Source organism: Panicum virgatum, chromosome 8N (assembly GCF_016808335.1).
Source record: "Panicum virgatum strain AP13 chromosome 8N, P.virgatum_v5, whole genome shotgun sequence".
Lineage (NCBI taxonomy): Eukaryota > Viridiplantae > Streptophyta > Magnoliopsida > Poales > Poaceae > Panicum > Panicum virgatum.
Genome location: NC_053152.1, coordinates 36,602,837 through 36,626,229, shown reverse-complemented (window position 1 = coordinate 36,626,229; position 23,393 = coordinate 36,602,837). Strand labels below are relative to the sequence as shown.

At 51.3% G+C, this 23,393-nt stretch overlaps 1 protein-coding gene and 1 pseudogene across 1 annotated transcript; both read right to left on the bottom strand.

The window, feature by feature from the left end:
* Nucleotides 1–9,905: 9,905 nt before the first annotated feature.
* LOC120686054 (zinc finger MYM-type protein 1-like) lies at nucleotides 9,906–11,300 on the bottom strand. The gene has a single exon (XM_039968214.1). The coding sequence runs from the start codon at nucleotides 11,265–11,267 to the stop codon at nucleotides 10,296–10,298; it is 972 nt and encodes a 323-aa protein (XP_039824148.1). The 5' UTR covers nucleotides 11,268–11,300; the 3' UTR covers nucleotides 9,906–10,295.
* Nucleotides 11,301–12,366: 1,066 nt separating this feature from the next.
* LOC120684999 lies at nucleotides 12,367–16,427 on the bottom strand (annotated as a pseudogene).
* Nucleotides 16,428–23,393: the final 6,966 nt, after the last annotated feature.

Sequence of the window (23,393 nt, the reverse complement as noted above, 5' to 3'; positions counted from 1 at the left end):
ATGGCAAAGGGCCAGAAGGGGCCGCTCGCCAGGCCGAGCAGCAGAGGAGGGCTGCGGAGAGGAAGAGGAAGAGGGTGCTCCATGCCCGGGAGCACGAGAGTCGTGAAAAGGAGGTGGCCAAGCTTATCTGCGAGGGGATGGATGCCGCGGACGCTCAGGACTTGGTGGACGCCTGGCCTCTGAAATATCCGGAGTCCGGATCCGACGGGGAGGAGGAGGAAGAGGAGCTGGAGTCACTTGGGGGTGAGGATTCTGGTCCGGACACGTCCCTATGCGGGATGAGCAGACTAGGGGCCCCCAAGCGCGCCCGCGACGAGGCAGAGCCTGAGTCGGCGAAACGACTGAAGGGCAAGAGTTCGCACGCACCGTGGGCCGTTGGCGATGTCTCTCGGGATGACGACTGCGCCCTTTCTCCAGGTCGCGGAGGGGCTGACGGGCGGCCGCCACCTGTGGTAACGGCTGCCGCGGCAAGTTCGCCCCCTACACCACCGGCCAAGACCGTCCCTGCGAAGATTGCGGCAAAAACGTAAGTGCTGCTCTCGTTCTTGTGTTCCGGCGAGGCAGCCCTTTAGTGATGTGCTTTCTTGTTTGGGCGATGCAGGGTCCCGACCGGTTTCCAGTCGATGGCTGAGCCGGTGGAGTGGACTGAGCATCCTTCGCTGGCGACTCTACTCTCCAGGTGTCGGGGAGGGCGCGTGCCCTTGGGGACGTCTTCGTCGCATATGGTGACGGTAGCGATGCTAGATCCCATCCTTCCGCCGGTCGGCGTGGCGACGGCGTACGTGCCACATCCGGCGGGCGACGCGGGTGTTCCTGCCGAGAGCTCTCCCCTGTCGCCCGATGTGTTGGAGGGATCGACATCGGTGGAGGGCACGCTGGTTCCCTACCGCCTACCGGAAGGGCCACTGGAGTGGCCGTCTTGCGATGAGGGCGGCGACGCGCAGTTCATGCTGAACGACTCTCGGGAGGACAAGGTCTGGCGGCATGTGGGTCGGCAGGGTGTCGAGGCTCAGGAAGTGCATACTTCCGCTAAAAGCCGTATTGCCCTGGTGTTGAAGGAGGTAGAGCGAGCTGAAAAGCTTGTTACTTTTGGCCTACATCCTGCTGTTGGGGTAAGGTCTTTTCGTCGGGTCTATTCTTTTCTGCCCGTAAGTGTCTTCTTGTGACCCCCTTTCGTTTTCCAGGTGTTGGAGAATATCTCAAAGAGGAAGTCTTCTTTCTTGCGGGAGGTATATGGTTGCGAGATGGTAGGCAAGGCGGCGCGCCGGGACCTCGCGGAGCGGCTGCGCTCCGTGGAGGCCGCACATGCCTCGGATACTCAAGAGTATCGCCATAACCTCACGGCCGTGGAGGCTTGGTTGGAGGAGGAGCGGGCCCGTCGCGTCTGTGCAGAGGCCAACTTGGCGAAGCAGGAGACGGGTCATCAGGAGATGGAAAAGTTGCTGGATGGTGATTTCCCTCGTGCCCTTTTCTTCTGATTGTGTTTGTAGTATGGTCTCATGGTGTAGGGATGTTTTCTTTAAGAAATGACTACTCGGCACCAAGGCCTACGCCGTGAGTTCGACCGACTGCGATCGTCGGCCCAAGAGGTTTGCTCCTGCATCCATGGCTCCCCACCTTCGAGTCCTCTGCAAGATGAACTTCGGCGGGTTCCCAAGGAATTGGCTGCGTTGACGGCCATAGCGGCTTACCACGGGGCTTCGACCGTGTTGAGCACCGTGGTGCTGCGGCATCCGGAGTTAGATCTGGTGGGTCTTGAGGATGATCTCTCCGCTGGGAAGCCGTACAAAGACGTCCTTGTGGTGGCCAGGAGGCTGGAGCCCATCGCCGAAAAGGTGGCGCGGGGTCTGACCTTTGCAGCGGTGAGGAGAGTCCGGCATGCGGAGCGGGAACTGGATGTTAGCGGCGGGCGTGCTGGGGCCATGGCGGACGCATCATCGACCGGCGGGTCTGCCGTTCCTTCCTCGAGTGTGGATCCATTGTTGCAAAAATAAACGACGCATTAGTTTTCATCTTATGTAAGATTGCTGCTGAGGAAAAAACATACTGCGCTTTGTGGTTAAAGTATTCTTCTATATTTTTTCTAAAAAGGTTCTGCTGTTTGCTTTTCTGCTTGCTCGTGAACATTTTTGGTCCTCTGCATTCCTTTCATTTGGAACTGCGTGCTGATCGTGGGCTGCGATGTATAGCCGGGAGCTGGCCCCGAGGCAACATTCGTTGGTTGTCGTAGATCGTTACACAGATCCAATCGATTGGATAGTTCGGAAAAGACGTTTGAGTAGAATGAAAAGCACGGGAATCAGTAGGAGTTGTGTGTTGTTGTGATAGGATGAACCGGTGTGCGCGTGCTGCACAATCCATCCCAGTGAGGCCCCCGAGCGCTTTGGCCTGAGAGTGCTCAGGGCAAGGGGCTGTAGAGGAGGGAAACAACAGAAAGTAAGATGGTCGAAGACCATGGTCTGGCCCCCGAGCGCTCCGAGCCAGATTTGTATGGGTCGGGGTGCTAGAAACCAGATAGCTCGTGTGTGCTGTAAACATGTAAGGAATGCAGGTGTCCGGCCCCCGAGTGATTCCGGACCGGGAGTGGCCGGGTCGGGTCGCCGAGTGAGTGCACTGTGTTGTGCGGGGAGACAAAATCGACAAGTGTCGGCCCCCCGAGTTTTCCGAGCTGGAAGTGGCCGGGTCGGGGCACTTGGACTGAGCCACTTGTGCTTCTTATGGGAAGAAACGCCATAACTGTTCTATATTCCAAGAGTTGGTCCGAATGTTACCGTCGGAGTCTTTTACCTTGTAGGTGCCTAGTCGTATCACCTCTGCGATGTTGTAAGGTCATTTCCATGGCGGTGAGAGCTTGTGCATGTCCTTTGTGGTCATGACCCGTCACAGAACTAGATCTCCAACCTGTAGCGTCCTCTCCCGTATGCGCCTCTCGTGGTACCTGCATAATGTTTGCTAGTAGCGGGCCGATCGGTGTAGCGTAGCTAGCCTTCCTTCCTCCAAGACTTCCATGGCGTCTCTCTGGGCTTCCGCGGCCGTTGTCGGGTCGAAGGCTTTGACTCTTGGCGCACCGTAGTCCAGATCGGAAGGCAAGACAGCCTCGGAGCTGTATGTTAGGAAGAAGGGTGTTAGTCCTGTGGACCAGTTAGGTGTGGTTCGCAAGCTCCATAGCACTGCCGGCAGCTCTTCCACCCAACGACCCGCGAACTTTTTGAGCATGTCAAAAATACACGGTTTGAGCCCTTGGAGGATTAGGCCGTTAGCTCTTTCCACTTGCCCGTTTGTGCGCGGGTGTCCAACCGATGCCCAGTCAATCCGGATCCCGTATCCTTCCGCGAATTCTTGGAAGTAGTGACCTGTGAAGTTGGTCCCGTTGTCGGTGATGATGGAGTTGGGCACGCCGAATCTGTACACGATGTCTAGGAAGAACTTGACGGCTTCCTTGGAGTCGATCGTGGTTATCGGTTTTGCCTCTATCCATTTGGTGAACTTGTCAATTGCGACAAGTAGGTGGGTGAACCCTCCTGGTGCCTTCTTGAGTGGCCCGATAATGTCTAGACCTCATACGGCGAATGGCCATGTTATGGGAATGGTCTGAAGCGCTTGGGCCAGTAGGTGGGTTTGTTTGGCGAAGAACTGACAGCCTTTGCATGCACGGACGATGTCTTCCGCGTTGCGCAGGGCTGTTGGCTAGTAGAATCCTTGTCGGATGGCCTTTCCGACCAAGGAGCGTGGTGTCCGCAGATCCCGGCGTGTATCTCGAGAAGGAGCTCCTTGCCTTGGGCAATGGGGATGCATTTCATGAGAATGCCAGACTCTGAGGGGCTGTGTTTGTAGAGCTCGCTGTCGATTACTGCGAAGGTTTTGGCTCGTCGGGCTATCTGGCGGGCTGCGTTGCGGTCCTCAGGGAGGACTTCGTGGAGGAGGTAAGCCAATAGGTCAGCTCTCTAATCTGTGTTGTCTGCCTGGCTTGGGTCGGATTATTCTGTAGCGAGGCAGGTTGGGCCCCCGGGTACCTGGTCGGGAGCTGGGTCGGAGGGAGCGTGCTCTATTTTTTGCGCATGCTCTGCTTCCTCTATTTTTGCTCTGTCTGCGGCCGGCTGCTTCTCTCGCACCGACGACGCGTTCAGGTCGTTGACGAAAACACTGCTAGGCACCGGCTTGCGCTCGGCGGCCATTTTTGCGAGAGCATCCGCGTCAGGGTTTTGCTTTCGTGGAATGTGGTGGAGCTCCAGTCCCCGAAATCTGCCTTCTAGCTTGCGGACTTCTTGGCAGAATGCGTCCATGAGGGGGCCCTCGCAGTTGGAGTTCTTCATGACCTGGTCGACTACGAGCTTGGAGTCGCTGTAGACATACAGGCGGGTTGCTCCGATGTCGATGGCTATGCGGAGGCTGCTGATGAGTGCTTCATATCCTGCTACGTTGTTAGATGCATGAAAGTGGAGGGGAACTGCGTACTGGAACCTGCCTCCTTCTGGGGAGACCAGGACAACCCTGGCCCCCGCGCCGGGTCCCATGACCGACCCATCGAAGTAGAGGGTCCAGTACTCGTGAGAGATTTCTGGGGTCGGAGCTTGGACTTCCGTCCACTCGGCGATGAAATCGGCCAGGGCCTGGGACTTTATCGCCGTCCGTGGCACGAACTTGACGTCGTAGCCCATCAGCTCGACTGCCCATTTGGAAATCCATCCCATGGCGTCGCGGTTGCGAACAACTTCTCCGAGTGGGAACGAGGTGACGACCGACAACTCATGCTCGGTGAAGTAGTGTTGTAGCTTCTTGGCCGCCATGATGACGGCGTAGAGAAGTTTTTATGTCTGCGGGTACCGCGACTTGGTGTCGGTCAGCACTTCGCTGACGAAGTAAACAGGTCATTGGACCTTAAGGGCATGTCCCTGTTCTTCCCTCTCGACCACCAGGGCGGCGCTGACCACATGGTTAGTGGCTGCTAAGTAGAGCAAAAGGGGTTCGCAATGGTCTGGTGCGACAAGCACTGGCGGAGAGGATAGGAGGGTCTTGAGGCGGTCGAGGGCCGCCTGTGCCTCCTTTGTCCAGATAAAGGTGTCGGATTTCTTGAGGAGTTTGTACAGCGGTAAGCCTCGCTCTCCCAGCCGGGCGATGAACCGGCTGAGCGCCGCCAGGCACCCGGTTATCCTCTGGACACCTTTAACGCCGCGGATGGGCCCTATGTTGGTGATGGCCGCGATTTTGTCGTGGTTGGCTTCGATGCCATGCTCGGACACCATGTACCCGAGAAGTTTGCCCTTGGGCACACCGAATGTGCATTTTTCAGGATTCAACTTGATCTTGAATCTCTTGAGATTTGTGAACGTGGCGCTTAGGGTGGCGACCAGGTCGTCCGCGCGTGGTGTTTTGACGATGATGTCGTCAACGTAGACCGCGACCGTCGCCCGAGGCGGGTCCGGCCGGTCGGGATCGATCGGCGGGTTGATCTAGTCGGAGAAGCAGGCTTGCATGCATTGCTGGTATGTTGCCCCTGCATTTTTGAGACCGAAAGTCATTGACACGTAGCAGTATGAGCCAAATGGTGTGATGAAGGATGTCGCGAGCTGGTCGGATTCCTTCATCGCTATCTGGTGATAGCCCGAGTAAGCATCTAGAAAAGACAAGATTTCACACCTGGAGTTGGAGTCGATTATCTGATCTATCCTAAGTAAAGAAAAAGGGTCTTTGGGACAAGCCTTGTTTAGGCTGGTGTAATCAACACACATCCTCCATTGACCGGTTTTCTTTTTTACAAGGACTGGGTTAGATAGCCAGTCGGAGTGGTAGACTTATTTTATGAAGCCGGCAGCTAAAAGCTTAGCTATCTCCTCTCCTATGGCCTTGCGCCTCTCATCGTCGAAGCGGCATAGTCGTTGCTGGACGGGCTTGGATCCCGGCAAAATGCGGAGCTCATGCTCGGAGACCTCCCTTGGGATGCCCGGCATGTCGAACGGCTTCTAGGCAAAAGTGTCCTTGTTGGCGTAGAGGAAGTCGACGAGCGCGTGTTCCTATTTGGCCGGCAGCTGGGAGCCGATCCGCACCGTCTTGGTTTGGTCGACGTCGTCAACCATGACCGACTTGGTCTCGTCGGTTGAGACGAAGGCCGGTGCCTAGCTAGGCTTGCCAGGGTCAGGGCGGCACTCGGCGGTGGTGGCGCGAAGCTGGCCGAGCTCAGCCGAGTTTGCCGTGGTGGTGGCGAGGTCATAGTACTCGCGGCTGCTCACATAGGCCTATTCAAAGGACCCGCTCACGGTGATGACACCGTTCGGGCCCGGCAGCTTGAGCTTGAGGTAGGTGTAGTTGGGGACCACCATGAACTTGGCGTAGGCGGGACGCCCAAGAATGGCATGATATACCCCCTTCCAGTCCACCACCTCAAACGTGAGGGTCTCGGTGCGGAAGTTGGATTTGCTGCCAAACGTGACCAGTAAATCGATGTTGCCGACCGGGTATGCTTTCATGCCCGGCAGGATGCCGTAGAAGGGGAAGAGGGATTCCCGCAAGCAGGCTCATGGGATTCCCATGGCTTCCAAGGTGTCGACGTAGAGGATGTTGAGGCTGCTGCCCCCGTCCATCAGCACCTTGGACAGACGCATGTTGCTGACGACGGGGTCAACGACGAGGGGATAGCTCCCGGGTCGAGGGACATTTGCCGGATGGTCATCCTGATCGAGAATGATGGGCGTGGACGCCAACTTCAACTTTCTAGGAATGGAACTTGCGGCAGCACATACCTCGCTGAGCCGTACCTTCTGCAGTCGCCTGGAGCACAAGTCCTCCAAGCCGCCGATGATCACCAAGCACCGATCCATGTATGGGAACTCTCCTTCCGCCGGCTTCCCTTTGTCCTGGTCGGTGTCGGGACCCTTGTCACGGCCGTCGCCGTCGGTCTTGGCTGTCCGTCGGAGGAGGCACTTCATCATATCACAATCTTTGAACTTGTGGTTCACTGGATAGCCAAGGTTGGTGCACGGCTTCTCTAGGAGTTGGTTGAAGTGGTCGTTTCTCGGCGGACGCTTGTCTTGGCGCTCGGTCGCCGCGACCCCGCCAGCAGCGGGAGGTCGGCGGTTCTTCTTGTTCTTCTTGTCCTCGCGGCTCGAGGAGGGCCTGTCGCGGTCACGCAGCTTTTCTTTCGCCGCGTGCTGGTCGCGTTCGAAAATGGCCTAGACCGCCTCCTCGGCGGAGGCATGGTTGGTGGCGATCTCCAGGAGCTCGTGCGTAGTGCGCGGCTTCTGGCACCCCAGTTTGTGGACCAGGGTCTTGCAGTGCGTCCCGCGGAGGAACGCGCCGATGATGTCGGCGTCGACGACGCCCAACAGCGAGTTGCACTGCTTGGAGAAGTGCTAGATGTAGTCGCGCAAGGACTTGCCATGCTCCTATTTGCAGTTCTTGAGGTCCCAAGTGTTGCCAGGACATACATACGTGCCTTGAAAGTTGCCGATGAACACTTTCCGGAGATCTGCCCAGCTACCGATGGAGTCGGTGGGCAAGAAATCCAGCCAGGCGCGGACATTCTCTCCCAAGCATATAGGGAGGTACTGGATGATGAAGCGGTCGTCGCTTGCTCCTCCGGCCCGGCATGCAAGCCGGTAGTCTTCCAGCCACACGCCAGGATTCGTATCCCCAGTATACTTCACGATGTTCGCCGGCGGTTGGAAGCGTTGGGGGAAAGGCGCCCCCCGGATCTCTCTGGAGAAGGTGTTTAGCCCGGTGGGGTCCGGGCTCGGACTTCGGTCGCGATCCACGTCGGGGTCGCAGGGGCATCCCCTACGCCGGAGCGGTGAGCACTCCGGGTGGGGCGCGTATGCCCGCATATCTTCTGCTCGAACGGCCGCGCGGTCGACGTCGGCGTGGTGCCTCGCCTGCTGCCGGCCTCGGATCACGCTGCGCACGTCGTAGTTGGGACCGACGCGGTTGTGAATCGGTGGCCTTGGCGGGAGAGAAGCGGACGCTGCCGCCGGGGCTGGTGCGCCGCTTACGTCGGGCTGCCGTGTGGGTGGGGTGCGCTGCACTTCGAATGCCAGCGGGACATGAGGCAGCGGCCTGCCGGCGATGCAGCGAGGAGCTCTCCACCTGCTGGATGGCAGCGAGTTCCACCAGGTTCCTCACCTGGCGGTGAAGGTCCCTTTGGGCCGGATCCTCTGGCTCTGGCAGCGTCTGCAGGAGGATCGCAGCCGCTGCGATGTTCTGGCTCGCACGGAACCCTTGTGGGAGTTGCATGCAGGCGTCGTTGATGATGTCGTGGCTGACCCTGAGTGCGCGCCGACGCGCGAAACCTGCGGGGTTTATCCCTTTTGACCCGGAGGGGGCCCACGGGGGCTGTTCCACAGGCGGAGGCGTCTGTTGGCGATGGAGGAGACCTTCGCCGTGGGCCTGCGCGTTGGCGAGCGCGCGCTCGTGGTGGTCCGTTGGGGTGTGTGTCTGCTCGGACGGCACCACCTCCGGCGGCGGGTCGCCGTCGACCATGGCGCACATGCGCGGCGGCGCGGATGTTCCCTCCAGGCGGCTGTCCCCCGTGCTAGAGGAGTCAATCAGGGGATCCTCGAAGCATAGGAGGTCATGGACAGAGTCAGGGTAGCTCTCCGTCATGCCCATGAACTATGACGTGGGCTGGAACCCTTGGGTGGCCTTGCGCACCTCCCGAGCATAGATGCCCGCAGCGTTGCGTAGGCCGAACGGGAGCCGCTCTGAGAACGAGCGGGGCGTCGGGAGTGCAGGCCCGCCTGCGAGCTGTCGAGAGATGTTGGCCAGAGAAAAGAGGACAAAGTTGACATCCTCGACGGCGGGGTTGGAGGCCATCATGAGCGCGATGCGGCGGAGCGCCGCGTGGGTTGGCTGTGATGGCCTGCGCTTCTTGATGCGCCAGCGAACCGATCGCCGACGCCTCAGGTCGCGAGGCTTGGTGGGAGCAGAGGGCTCCTCTGTGTCCGCCAAGGCGGCTTCCTCCTCATGGAGGTGCAGTGCACAGAGCTGGTCGGTGACGAACTCTAGGCTTCCGAACTGGAAGGTCTGGGAAGGCGGGAACGGTGGAGGCGCCCACAATCCGTCGCGGGGGATTGTGGGAAACTCCAAGGAGCCGAAACGGATCGTCTTGCCGCGGCTCGCCGCCGGAGCGGTGAATGGGATGATCGAAACCATCCGATCGCCGAAGCAGTGAACACACAAAGCGCTCCACACGGACGGCACTAAAACTGTCGCTGCGGGAAATGGGCGACTACAAAACTACTCGATTGCTCGTTTGTTGTGCGCTTGATCGGATATGGTCTAGCACGCAAAGACTCGAGGATTTAGACTGGTTCGGGCTTGAAATGCCCTACGTCCAGTGTGGGGGGTGGTGTTCTCGCCCTATCGCTCTCAAGCCCCGGGTGCTCAAAGTTCAGAGGGGAGCTTGCAAGCTGGTCAGGAAGTGTCGAACCCGTGGGGGTCCAACCCTATCCTACGTGGGGGGCTTTCTCTTTTATAGTCCAAGGTGGGGCCCCCATTTACATTTATCTAGCGCTGTGTCTTGGCACCGTCGGGGTGCGATTCGTCCTTGTCAGTCGTCGGGGCCCACTCGATCGGTCGGGAGTGGGCAGGCTTGATCCTGGCGATATTCTGGGCAAGGGATGATCCTGGCGATCCTCTTGGGCGACGCGTTCCCCCGGTGCTGTCCCATCTTGGCTCTGTCGGGACGGCACAGCCGCTCGGCTGGTCACTCGGGGGTCTCCTCCGGTCTTGTCCGCCGGAGCCTATGTTCCTTATCTGCGGGGCTATCCCACGCCTCCCTTGCGTAGCTCTTGTCAGCCGGACGGCGCTCCTGGTGAGGGGTGTCTTACCGAGGTCTGGCCGGAGGCGTCCAGTCACACTCGCTGGCGTAATGAGATGGCGCGCAGAGGCAACCATCATTACAGTGAGGGGAGGCAGCGTCTGTGGACGCCCCCTCCCGTTGTGTCGCGAGGCCCGCGTAAGCAGCGCTGTTCCCTTGTCAGGGGGTCCTGCTGGCTAACCTCTTGCCGCAAGATAAGGAGAGATGGCGTCTTGGGGCCTGCACGGGACTCGTTGCCTTAGAAGCGAAGGCAGCTTCCCGTGCCGGTTAGTGGGCCGTTGCGTTTCGTGGCCCAGCGAGCCTGCTGGGCTCCCGGTCGTACGAGTCCGGCCCGCTAGGGATCCCGGGTTTATACCCCCGTCACATTTAATGGAATTCACAATGTCTTGATCCTTGCGTTGCAATGCTAATGACAAGATATTTGTGATTGACAATGTAATCAACATGAGATGCAAATTGAAGACAAACTCAAAAGATTGGAAATAGACTAGCAGATTTGATGCTTGGTCTCTATTTTTCCAATCTCTATCATCCTTTCCACAACTTTAAGCACTTCAATTATTGTAGAAAACATGTCAACCAAACCTTTGAGGGTTTTATAATGGGAATTCCAACGAGTATCTCCAGGTCTTTGAAGGCATTGTTCTTGATTTAAGCCTCTCCCAGTTTCAGGCTGCCCACAACCTAAGGCCTTTGTCAATTGTTCATGATTGATTTCTCTCATAATATCCTTCCTCTTGGCTGATCCACCCACCACATTTAATAAGATGGAAATCTTGGTTAAAAAATCACTAATGCCCTTATGCTTTCTCACAATGGCCACAATGACTAACTGAAGTTGGTGAGCAAAACAATGAACATAATAAGTTGTATTGTTTTCTCTCATAATCCAAGATTGTAGTCCATTAAATTCACTCCGCGTATTGCTAGCACCATCATATCCTTGTCCTCTAACTTGTTTTAAGCTTAGCTTTAACTTTGCAAATAGAGAATCAATAGCTGACTTGAGGTAGGAAGAAGTTGTCTCAGTCACATGCACAAGTCCAACAAACCTCTCTTTCACAATTCCACTTTTGTCAACATACCTCAAGACCACAGCCATTTGCTCTTTACAAGAAACATCTCTTGACTCATCAACTAGCAAGCAAAACACATCATCCCCAAGTTCTTCAAGGATAGAGTGTATAACTTCATTTGCAAAACATTGAACAATGTCCCTTTGTATTTCAGGAGCCAACATAGAACTATTACCTGCAGTACCCACTGCCTTGCGCAATTCTGGATCATAGTCTGCTAAGCAATCATAAACTTCCAAGAAATTCCATTTGTTGTAGGACTCCTTGGACTCATCATGGCCCGGGAATGCCAATCCTTGGTTCAAAAGTAACCTAGCAGTATCAATTGATCCATTCATCCGAGTAAAATAAGCCTTTTTAGAGCATCTCCAAGAGTTTGACATATTTTACTTGGCATATCTTGTATTTTGCCAACTTCTAAAAAGATATGCCAAGTAAAAAAGAATTTATCTCCAATAGTTTGGCATAATTCACTTGCCAAATCCAGATCTAACTTACATCAGGAACCCTGAGAGAGAAACAAAATTATATTTATGCCCTTCCACCTCTTGAAAACTTAAATCAGGAACACTTCTCTGTTATTTATTTCTTTTTTCACCCTCCCACCTGACTAGAAACCACGATGCCAACCGCGCGCCGCGCGCGTATATTTACGCGCTGGAGGCTGGTTTTTCCCAAGTTGCCAAAAATTGCTAAGTCTTTTGCTAAACTGTTGGAGGAGTATTTTTAACGTTTTTGCCAAAAATCAAAGATGTCAACTCGATTTGCCAAACTGCTGGAGATGCTCTTAGCTGCATCACTTAGCCTACTGAAAGCAACATCTATGTGCTGTTTTCTCTGCAACAAAGCATCACAATTCTTCATTGCATTATAATGTAAGCCACCAACATTGCCAGCATGTGTCTTTAGCCTTTCTTTCCTATGATAGCCATTCCAGCCATCAACAACAAATGCTTTGTAAACTGCATCTTTCTTTTCTCTGAATAAGAAACAGTAAAAACAATATGCCTTCTTTTTTGTTTCACTATATTCAAGCCAATCAAACTCATCGAAACACTCCGGTTGGAAACTTCTTGGGTTTTCTGTCTCTCCAATCTGTGTAGTGGGGAAAATGCATGTGCGAGGTTGGCAAGGACCATTCTCTAAGTATTTCCTTCTCACCTTCTCTCTCTGATTTTGATGATAAGAATCAATTTCTTTTCTGAAGCCTGGATCATATTTAATCTCCTCTTCCCAATTAATCTCAGGTAGACATTAACTTCTTAACTGGTTGACATGATCTTGCTCTGGTGCTTTTCTTTTGAAAAACCTTTCCATATTTTACCTATAATTTGCAAAGATATTCAGATTCTAGTTGTGTCCAGTATTCCTGTCACAACAGCAAGAGCAAGAAACCCCTCAAAATTTCTAGACCATGTGGGAGCATGGTTGATGGACTAGTATTAGTAATATTAGTAATGAAGATAAAAAGGAATATGGTGTTTATCTTACAGTCCAGTAGATGAAAAGTCTAGTATTGTTATCCCCATATATCTTTTGTGAAACCTGCAATTTTATAGAAAAATAGAGCTGTTAGACATAATAAAAGAGAACACACAACTTAGCTGTATCATCAAATTAAGAATGTTTGGGTTCGTACAGTAGTCTGATGTAGCCTTTTATAAGCTTGCATCTGACACCATTTATAAGCTATATATTAGAGATCTCACCTGCCATCCAGCTTCAATGGTATTGAGGTCATTACTGTTATAAGGGGCCCCCAGTGATCCAGAGCTGGGCCAAGCTGAAGTCGGTAGCCCTCATGATCATTGGTTGCCACAGATTGATGGTAGCGTTAGTTCCATAGTACTTATCCTCCTGTGCAGATGCTGCAGCATGCTGCTCGATGGTAAAAAACAAAAGTTTAATGAGAAAATTGAAAGAAAATCAATAATCCAAGAGAAGTTGTAATAAGAAGGTCGTTCTTGGATGAAGCTTTGTATACCTGGTGGCCAATGGTCACATTATATTGCGGGCAATGTCGTTGACCGAAACGAGGTTTTGGATGCTCCTGGTCATCTTCTTGCCAAACCTCCCGACAGCGCTGGCCCTTAGGATATCCTCTTCCTTGGTCCTTCGGATTTGTATGGTATTCTCAGGGCACTTGCCGTTCTGATGCCATGTTTGGGTAATGGGACGCCGTGCAACGTTGGAGTCACCATGCAGGTCTCCTGGGTGGTAATAAGAAGGCCGCATCTGAAAGGTAACCATGGAGAAGCTTGGAGTGACAAAAATGATATATGCATGTGTGTAGTGCTGTAGAGGGGTACCACCGTACCAGGATAGTATGGTTCTTGAGGAAAGGATAATCGAATGCTGGCTGTTTGGAGATGTGCACACAGTCTATGATATCTCCATCTGGGCTCTGATAATTTCTCAGAATCAGCAAACGCATGAAGATAGAAAAATAGTCAAGACTACGCATAAATTGGGATAAGAATGAATCGCGAGGATCATGTCAAAATTTGGAATAGCAAAAGTGTAACTAAACTTATTTCCATTAAAGCATTTTGGCTTTAAAGTTTAAACCCGGGCAATAGAGAAAAGAAAAGAGTAAACATTGCAAGGCTATGAACTGCAACATTGACACGATCCAGTCACATCCATGTATCAAACAACATACGGAGAAGTGGGAGCAAAGCAAAGTAAAATTACTACATTTAGTTTGAAGCCAAAATATGATGGTTCAAGAATATTCCTATCGCATCCAAAGAATGGAAAGGAACAAAAACACAGCATTTGCCCCCCTTCGATTTCAACAAATTTCTCAAAATCTATCGATCCCAAGGCAAGACCTTGCTTGTGTCCTCTCCTACAATGAAGGAAACCCAAAATCGTACAAACACATGGATGGTGTTGAAATATTATACTAGGGCTTGACCCATTATACTTGAGGATTAAATGATTACAATAATAAACCTCAATGTCTACACTGTCGCTTTTGCCCATAAACCGCTAGCATCTATTAACACTCATATCTTTGCTAAATTTTTAAGTGTTGGCTAAAATTTAGCCCACCCTATTAGGGCAACCACAATAATGTAAAAAGGTAACCTTAAGGAATAAATACTAGAGCATTGGGTACACCTTAAGGGGGGGAAAACTCTATTGTGAGCTTTAAGCTTGAGGTGATCATGCATAAAAAGTAAAAGAAATATTTCTCTCCCCTCTCCTCTCCTCTCCCTCTCCACCTCCCTCTCCCTCTCCCTCTCCCTCTTATCAGCATTGTTGGAATTAGCATTGTTGGAATTTTGGGCTAGGCCCCTTGAGAAATTCAGAAATTCTAAATAAATCTCAAAGACCCATATGTGCGTGCATGAGAAAGGTAGCGGTGCAAACCTTTAGTTCCACTTTGCTTGTGGGAAGTGAGAATAGCTAACTTAGATAGCGAGGCTATACTCACCTCTCCAAGCTATGTGTGTGGAAGAAAAAGGGAGCTCCACACGCGCGCTCGCTTGCCTTGCTGGGCGTGGCTGACGTGGCAAAATACGCAGGCGCATGATGTCCGCGTGAATGGTCCGCCAAAATCCGGCTCCTCGCCTTGCAGGAGCACGGCTTTCTTTTGCTGTTTTATCTTTTGGTTACTTAGCCAATAAGTTTACGAGATATGGAGGTCACGGACGCTCCTATATATACAACCTATCGGTCTTCACCAAAATCAATCTAATCTGAGTTAGGGTTTTGCCTATCCTCGCTACTGCGTCGCTACCATAGTCTTCTTCATCCCGAGCGTCGGTGTGCACCGGCGAACGGGAGAGCAGGTCTTCGGAACCTCCGTCCTCGCGATCCTGCACCGGGAGAGGACGAATAAAGTTTTTAGTAAGTGCCGACGCGACTGCTCAAAGATCGTCATCACGGCTCGTCCTTCGTTCAAGTCAGGCGCTGTGGCGAATCGTCATCTGCGACACCGGCTGCTGCACTCCGTCAACAGGATCGCCTTCGTCCGGTCAACTCCGTTCGTCTTCCCGAAAGCTAAGGCTCAGTACATATACTGTTATTTCATCCGGTTCTTAATCATGTTTTCTGAGTTCATGATTCTAATGTTGTTCATGCTAGACCTAGTAATGTTCGCGACTTATTTATTTTAGAATTTAATCATGCAATTGCCTAATATTTCAACAAGCATATGATGTGAATGACTTTTAATTATAAAAGGGGCTATATGTATAATGCAGCAAGCTTTCATCATTGTGGTAGGACCAATAGTTGTAGCTAGGGATGCAGATTTTACTGGGTCAACCCATTGACCCAATGCCCAAAACCTGAAATCTAGTGTAAAAACTCAGTGGGCCGGCCCAAAAAAATCTAGTGTCAAATAGTGTATAGCACTCTGGGTGATTGGGTAACCCGATCCGACCCTCCGCGATGCCGCGCCGCCGCATCCACCCCCGACCTTCCGCGATGCAGCGCCGCCGCATCCGCCCCCGACCTTCCGCGATGCAGCGCCGCCGCTCCAGGAGACCCTGCCGCATCTGCCCCCGACACCGCGCCGCTCCTCCAGGAGACCCTGCCGCATTCGCCCCCGACCCGACGCCGCCCCTCTAGGAAGACCTTGCACCGCCGTCCACAGTGGATGCACTCCGCGCGGCCACGCCCTTCCATAGCTTGTTGTTGGTTTCTGCCCTGCACGCACGCTCGCAGAAGAAATCCAGCAGAGCAGGTTCCTGAGATCCATCCAGACTTGGCCTCGATTCCTTCTATCTCCGGTGGTGAAAGGCCATGATTCCTTCTATCTCCGGTGGTGAGACCCTAGCATGCCTCGTTTCTTTTGTTCGAGAAAAATAGTGCATCTGGTGTATCAGTGTATGTATCTGACCTTGAACGCTTTGATCTGAGCAGCGCTGTCCATCTTGTTTGTTGTTTCTTTTGCTGGCTCAGGTTGTGTGTTCTTCAAATTCATGCAAGTGACAAGCAGCATTGGGAAATTGTGTCAGCTTTTGGATCGCAATGCTTTGCTGCTGGCGTTTTGGGTTGACCCATTGGGTTACTTGGGTAAATGCTATAATGGGTTAGTATAACCCAAAACCCAAAATAAATACTTATGGGTAGGCTGAGTCGGTCACTGGTTGACCCAATGCCAACCCAGTTGCATCGTGAGTTGTAGCCATCTGACACAATATTCTTTCTTAAGGTCATCTTGAAAATATACATTGCTCATGCCCTTAGCATTTTATCTGGATGGACTAGTGCTAAAGTTCAGCAATTTAGACATTAGCATTTGGATCCAAATATCCCTTGGTGCTTTAGTGAGCATGCTGGTATAGCGCCGGTACATATTTTATTATTAGTATCGAGTAACTAAAAGGGCTGAGCAAGAGCCGTGTCGTTTTGAGACGGATGCAGCTGGGTCGGTCAGCCAGTACCTGAATGCTCGCGATAGGAGCTTTGTTGATCCTCCTGAGGAGCCTTCGCACCTGCCGCCGCCGCTGCGCCGACCTCCCGCTGCTCTCTGCCTCCGGCGCCGCCACCGCACCCTCCAATACAGAGAGAAATGCGAGAGCCATGACCAGCGCTACCAGGCACGCCCGCGTCGCTGCCATTGATCGCCGGCGAAATGGAAGAAGCAGGCGATCGAGTTTGCTTCCGGCCTGTTTTACTTTGTTTGCTCCAAATGAGTTTCTTGATACGCACGCTTATATAAATATGATGATGATGACGATTGACGCTTGGAAAGATGTTGGCAGGTTCGTAGAGTCGCAGGTGGATTGTTATTGGTCGCAGCTGCTTCTGCAAGTTGGTCACGAGGCATGGAGCCACCGAGGCCCGGTCCGTCGCTTCGTCAATTCCTGCTTTCATTTGTCGACAAGGATTAGGCCGGATCAGATGCGTCGCCGAGGCTTGCATCGGCGCCGTACGCTGCTTTTAATATTCTGTTACCGATCGAGGTGATGTCGTACTGTGCAAAGAGAAAACCAAGGTGTGTATGAGCGTTGTTTCATCTTAACTAAAGACAATTTTGCTAGGAAAAATTTGAAAGGCAGCCAGAAATGTGTTGGCTGTAATTTGGATGAGTCAATCCAATATTTGTTTCTAGATTATCATTATGCTAAAATAGTTTGGAGGATGGTGTATCTTGCTACGGGTCTAACTCAACCCAAATCCATTAGACATTTATTTGGTTCTTGGCTCTCTAATCAAAATACTAAGATTAGGGATTTGATTTGGGTTGGCGGCTCTGCTCTATGCTGGGCCATCTGGAATACCCGTAATGACATTATTTTTTATAGAATTAAATATAACTATTCTGCAGGTTATTTTCAGGGGAACGTACTGGCTACGTTTTTTGGCGCAGTTGCAGCATGATGAGCACAACAAAAACTTACTATCATCGTTGAGCACTAGAATTGAGACGGTCTCATTGGAGCAGGCTAACGGTGGTTGGAAGCACTTATATAGGCTGTGCTAGTTCGTTGTTCTTATTTGTGAACATTTGCTGCTCTTTTTCATAATCGTTGTAATATTTGGGCTGTGTATGTTTCTGGACGTAGAGGACGGATATTTTATCCATTATCTAAAAAAAATGAGCGTTGCCTGCTGTTGCCTATTGTACAATTATCAAGATTGAAAATTTAGTATCTGATGTTACATTGATAAAGAAAACTTATCTCATGGAACTCTCTCTTCTCTTTCTTCATAAAGAACCTTGCCACAAAACTAGCTCATATTTAGTGCCCATATTTCTTCAAAAAAAATATTTAGTGCCCATAAAACATTTATAGAACTCCCACTAAAATTGGCTCATAGCAGCTGGGTCACTCAGACAATACGACTACACAATCTATAATTTGAGAATGTTGGATGAAGCTACAGCTTGGATGTTCTTAATGTACCCAGCCTTGCCAAACCCTCCCACAGGGAAGTGCCCACTACCCATTTGAGCAGGGGCGGAGCTAGCGGTGGGTCTAGGGGGCTCCAGCCCCTCTAGACCCCCACAAACAATGGAGCCCCCCTTGAGCCCCCTTCTCCCCCTCCATTTTTGAGAAGAAAGAATAAGAAGGAGAGGAAGAAGAAAGGAAGAGAGAGGAAAAAGAAACTCAGCCCCCTTCTATTTCTGGAATCAAGACACTTTATGGCCAGCATCAGGCGAGTACGCCTCGCTGCTCCACTGAACAATCAAGGCACTATGTGATAAGTAGGAGATGGACGATGGCTAATAGCTCAATACATGGCTCCCAACTTGCAACCACCGGTTGTCCCCTTTATCTAGATTGCAAACAACAGGAAGAGCAATCTAAAGAGTTGAATTGCACTCACTCTACAACAACTTGCATAAATATATCACTTTAGTCCAATAAGTTGAAGTATGCAAATCCGAGTATACAAACTTGTTAAATGTGTGCATATATGGTCACATATACATCTTAGAGCGTATTTTGCTATTGTAGCACATTGTCTTGTAGCCTGCGATGTGCGAGTACGTATACACCAGCCCCCGCTGACGCGGCCGGCCGGAGGGAAGTCGAGATGCGACCGGCGCGACACGCATATGCGGTGAACGCATGGCGGGTGAGGGGGCGGCGCCGTCCGCCGTGGTAGTTGGCCGCGCGCGCTCCATCATGGGCAGCTTTCCATTTCCCTCGAGGGCCAACATTGGCCCAACCAGGCCCCAGCGGAAGGGTGTGCAGCCTGTGGGCCGCATCCCCAGAATTTTTCCACAGCCCATCACGATCAAATCCATTAACCCAACAATTATATTTTTTGCCAACCGGCCTGCACAAATGTAACTGGCCGACGCTGGATGCATGCCCCTAGCCAAAAGGCCGACTGCTAGTTTGTCCAGTTGCTCTCATTCTTGCAAGCTGCCGATTCATATTCACACAATCACGACACCACGACTCACGCGTTCGAAGCTAATAAAGTGGTGGTGTCAGCAAGAAACGATGTTCGGCGGCACCAGGGCAGGCAGGCGACGTTCTCAGAGGTATTCTGCACCTGCAAGCAGTTGCCAATTAGGCTAAAGAGATAGTGGCTCAAGGAGTCAAGGTAAATTGGTAATTTTTTATTCTCCAACTATACTAATCTACTTTTGTATTCTTTGAATCTTTAATAGCTTAATTTTTGCTATTTTCATCTTTTGTTCCATAAACATCGAATGAAGTCATGTGTTCTACGAATCAGTCTAGAAAATATAATTCCGTTAAATTGAACTTAATGATTTGGCCATGATACCACTTGAGAGTGATATGTTTGGAGAAGATTGATTATATATCATTGAAGATTTTATTTCAAGGAACACAACAAGAATAAAGTTGTTTAAGTAAAGGTTATACATGAGGATCAATGGTGAACATCCTTGGATGATGAGTGATTGACAACATTGAATGAATTTGATATATCTCATGGCTCGTGATGTGCAGGTGTAGGATGCGACGTGACCTCGACGGCATTGCGGTGAAGGGCGAGCTCAAGCTTGAGTACGATGTACCATGACGTGATGACGGGCAAGCAAAAGGCTTTGGCGCCGATGCATCATGCGGTAGTGAAGGACAAGTGAAAGATTGGCACCAAGGACTAAAGGAGTCCAGGCAGAGTCATGGGCGATTGTAACACCCTAATTTAATTTTCAGTATTTAATAATAAATTTAATTGACTTTAATTAATTTTCTTGGATTTAATTTGCTTAGCCTTGCATTTAATCTAATTTTGTTGCATAAGTAATTAAAATTTATTTTAGGGCTAACATGTGTGTGCATTCATGCTGGTGCATGGTTTTATTTTGGTTGAATGCATAGGATTTGGATTCAAATTTGAATTTGAATTCAAATTAGTTGAGTGTTGTTTGGAAAGGAAAAGGGGAAGAAAAACCAGAAAATAGGAAACCCAACCCAGCCCAAACCCGTGAGCAGCCCAACCCGCAAACCCTCCTCCCAGCCCAAACCGCCAGCCCAGTCAAGCTCCACGCCCAGGCCCAGTCCCTTCCCGCGACCTCTTTTCCCCAGCCCAGCGGCCCAGCTAGCGAAGCGCAGCAGCCCAGCACTTCCGCTAGCCCGCGTCGACGCCTTACCGCTGACAAGGCTGGCCCGCATGTCAGCCTCCTCCCGACCCCCAGGCCGCAGCCGCGTCCCGCGCCCCTTCCCTGCTAGTGGCCCCCACCGGCCCGTCTCATCCCGCGCCCGCGCTCACTGCTAGACCAGGCCCATCTGTCGGCGCCGCTCGTCCCGCAGCCGCGCCCGCTTCCCTCTCTCCGCCAAGCTGGCCCCACCAGTCAGGCCGTCGCCCCCCCACGCAGCGCGTCTCTCTCTGCTCGCCCGGGCCCGTGTGTCGGACCCATCCCTTTCCTTCCTTCTCGCGCGCGTCCGTCCGAGATCACCGCCGGCCTTCCTTCCCGAGCCCAGGCGCCGAGATCCCCGGGCCTGCCCTTCTTAACCGCAGCCGCACCCCTGGACCTCCTCATCTCCACCCCGCACCCGACTCCAACCCTAGCCGCCGCCTCCGCGCTGCTCTACCTCGCCGTGCCTCTGCTCCGCCGCGGCCACGCCGCCTCGCTACACCGGAGCCCCGGCCAAGCCGCGCAGCAGCTCCGCCTCGGGCTCAGGAAGTTTCCCGAGCTTGCTGCCCCGACCCCGGACCTCGCCGGCGCTGGAATTTCACCGGAGCGCCAACACAGGTAACACGGCCAGCCACCGGGATTCCTCGCCGCCGACGTCCCTTTGGTTCTGCTAACCCACATCCCGTATTCGCAGTTCGGCCGTGAAGCTTCTCGTGGGACCCCAGAGACCGGAGAAGCGCTCCATCGACCTGTCCACGTGCACAACTCCGAGCTCCGCCGCCGGACATCGCCGACGAACCCTCCGCAGGACATCTCCGTTCGATCCAGACCCCCGGTGAGCGGCACCCTACCTTGCCCTTCCTGTTGCGCTAGGTCTTGTGGGCTGTAGACCGCACCCGAGGCTGGAGCGCCATTCGGCCCGGATCTATTCGGCCCGGAGTCAACCAGGAAAGAAAACGGTCAGCGCTGGCCTTTTTGCTGAAGAGCCCTTCAGTTTCTTCGTATTCAACCCGCGGTCCATGCACGTTCAAAAGTAATTGCTTCTGGTCCTGTTTTTAACACTTTAGACCCTGAACTTCCTGGAAATAGAACCCGCCGTCCAGCCCAGGTCTTTTTGCATGTCAGCCCTCGGATCTTTCTAGTTTTTATGTATAAGTCCCTGGTTTTTGCAGAAAAACCCCCAGAAACTTTGTTTTTCTTACAGTTAAGCCCCTAGATCTTGTTTTAAGCCTAGTTTTCGCGTTCTAGCTCCGGTTTAGGCGTTCTTTATGTCCACGCGGTCATTGTAACGCGTAGAACAGTTCTAGCTTAGTTTTGTTCGTTGTTTTTATGTATTGTTGTATTGTTTCTTAGTGTTTTCCTTTATTTGCATGTATGTGTATGTGCTAGACTTGTTTTGGCGTTGCGATCGTGAGTAGACGTTGAGCTACCGGAGGAGCCCCAGTACCAGTACCAGGAGCCATCTTCTGAGCAGTTTGAGCAGCTGGAACATTTTGAGGAAGGCAAGTATTACATGAACAACACCTATCACTTTAAATACATTTTCATACTGCATTTTAATATTGTATGCTTATAAGGATTCCCTAGCCACTTTATATCCTTTATATATATCCTTTGGGTTGCATTTTGGTTAGTTGTGCTAGGTGCCGCGCTATAACACACTTGGTCCTTTCTAATTAATTTGATTAATGGTTTATGCAACTTAATTCTGGGAGTGGCCCGTTTGAGTGGCTCACGTCTCGTTAAAAATTGGTTTTTGTTAGAAACATGGTTTAGGGGGCCAGCACGGTGCTTACTGTCTGGTTGGCCACTCTCCATAAGGACCGGTTCATAGAGCAACAACCTAGAACAACAGCGCTACCACAAGACTGGAATGGGACGGTCATAGCTTTCTAATTAGGTCATTTTGGTTCAGGAGTAACTTACCGACGGGGCACGAGGGGGGTCGAGCTTCAATAGTCCCCAGGCTACGAGGCTTGGTCTGTGTACCCCCTCGAGGTGGGCACCATCGTTGCATTGCCTGAATCCTTAGCGGTTACACCTTACCAACGTGTCCTTTGTAACGGCCTCGTAGTGAGTTTACTAGTCATCTCACCTAAGGAAGTGTGATGAACAACTAGCGTAGCTCACGACTTGTGGGTAAAGATGTGCAACCTCTGTAGAGTGTAAAACTGGTATACTAGCCATGCTCACGGTCATGAGTGGACCAGATCCTCCTTTTGATTAGTGAGGTTATCTTCCTTTGACGAGGCAGGTTTCCCCTGGTGGCTTGGTTTGGTATGGTTCTCAGTAGTATCATGATTAATTTTGATTAATTACTATGTAACTGGGTTTATGGTAATTCATCAACTTGTAGTAAATAGCTTTAATAAAATTTTGCCAAGATTAAAAGCTAATGCAGTTGAGTCAGCCAACCTTAGAGCCTCATAGTTTGTGTTATACTTGTTGAGTACAAGTTGTGTAGTCACACTTGCCTTCTCTACTCTTTTTCCTCTTGTCCTTTTGAGGATACTCTACTGCTGCTCAGTTCCTGCCGACGCGAGGGAGTTCACCCGGAGCTACCAGGAGTACGGGGACTTCTAGGCGTTTCGTCTCCTAGTCGATGTCCCTGTGGCGCCCTGCTTCCGAGAGTTATCGTTTATGTATTACGCTTCCGCATACTCTGTACCAGACTTTTGTCATTAATGTAATAAATAATATTCGTACTCGCTTTATTATATCTTTTACGTGATATGTGCTGTGATATACTATTCATTCTGTTGTATATACGTGTGACTTGATCCTGGCATGTATATGATTGCTCGGTTTATGTCCTTTTATAAATCGGGTGTTACAGAGTGGTATCAGAGCTATATCGACTGTAGGACGAAAGCCTAGATAGAACTGGTCGAGTTTTAAGTCTTCTTTTCTCTATCCTTGCCTGCTGAAACTATTTTGCTATTATATTCCTTGAAATTCCAAGATTTTTACTCGTCTTGCCTTGAATCTTCTCTATAGAATTAGTTTTCGTAGATTTTGGCCTGAAGTAAATCAACTGACCATCATAGGTATAAGCTAGATGACCCCTTTATAATAATACAATAGCACATTCTGCGACGCGTTGTGTTAGTCGAGTCGGGTGTTAAACTCGGCTAAGTGGTGAAATTTGTATGCTTGTTATTATGCTACATGTTTGATTTAGATTTTTGGTTGATTGCATAGTTTAGCCATTGAATTTGTTTAATGAAAATTAGTTTTAAGTTAAAGTTAATTAATTAATAAAATGAGTTAGATCGTTGGGGGTAAAACCATCCACTCTATCCTCTCTACCCTATCATGCCTTGGGTTTCTCCAGTCTTGCTTGTTGAGAAGAAGGATAGCACGAAGAGGATGTGATATCTAGGGATTCACCGACAAGGACATCACCGACGAGGACGTCGGTTTCTGTAAGGGGGTAGGGATGTGACACCCCGGCCTACAGATAGTACTGGAGAATTTGAGA

Bases quoted from the DNA above. Each gene is read 5' to 3' on its own strand.
- LOC120686054 (XM_039968214.1), bottom strand. From the start codon at position 11,267: ATGTCAAACTCTTGGAGATGCTCTAAAAAGGCTTATTTTACTCGGATG.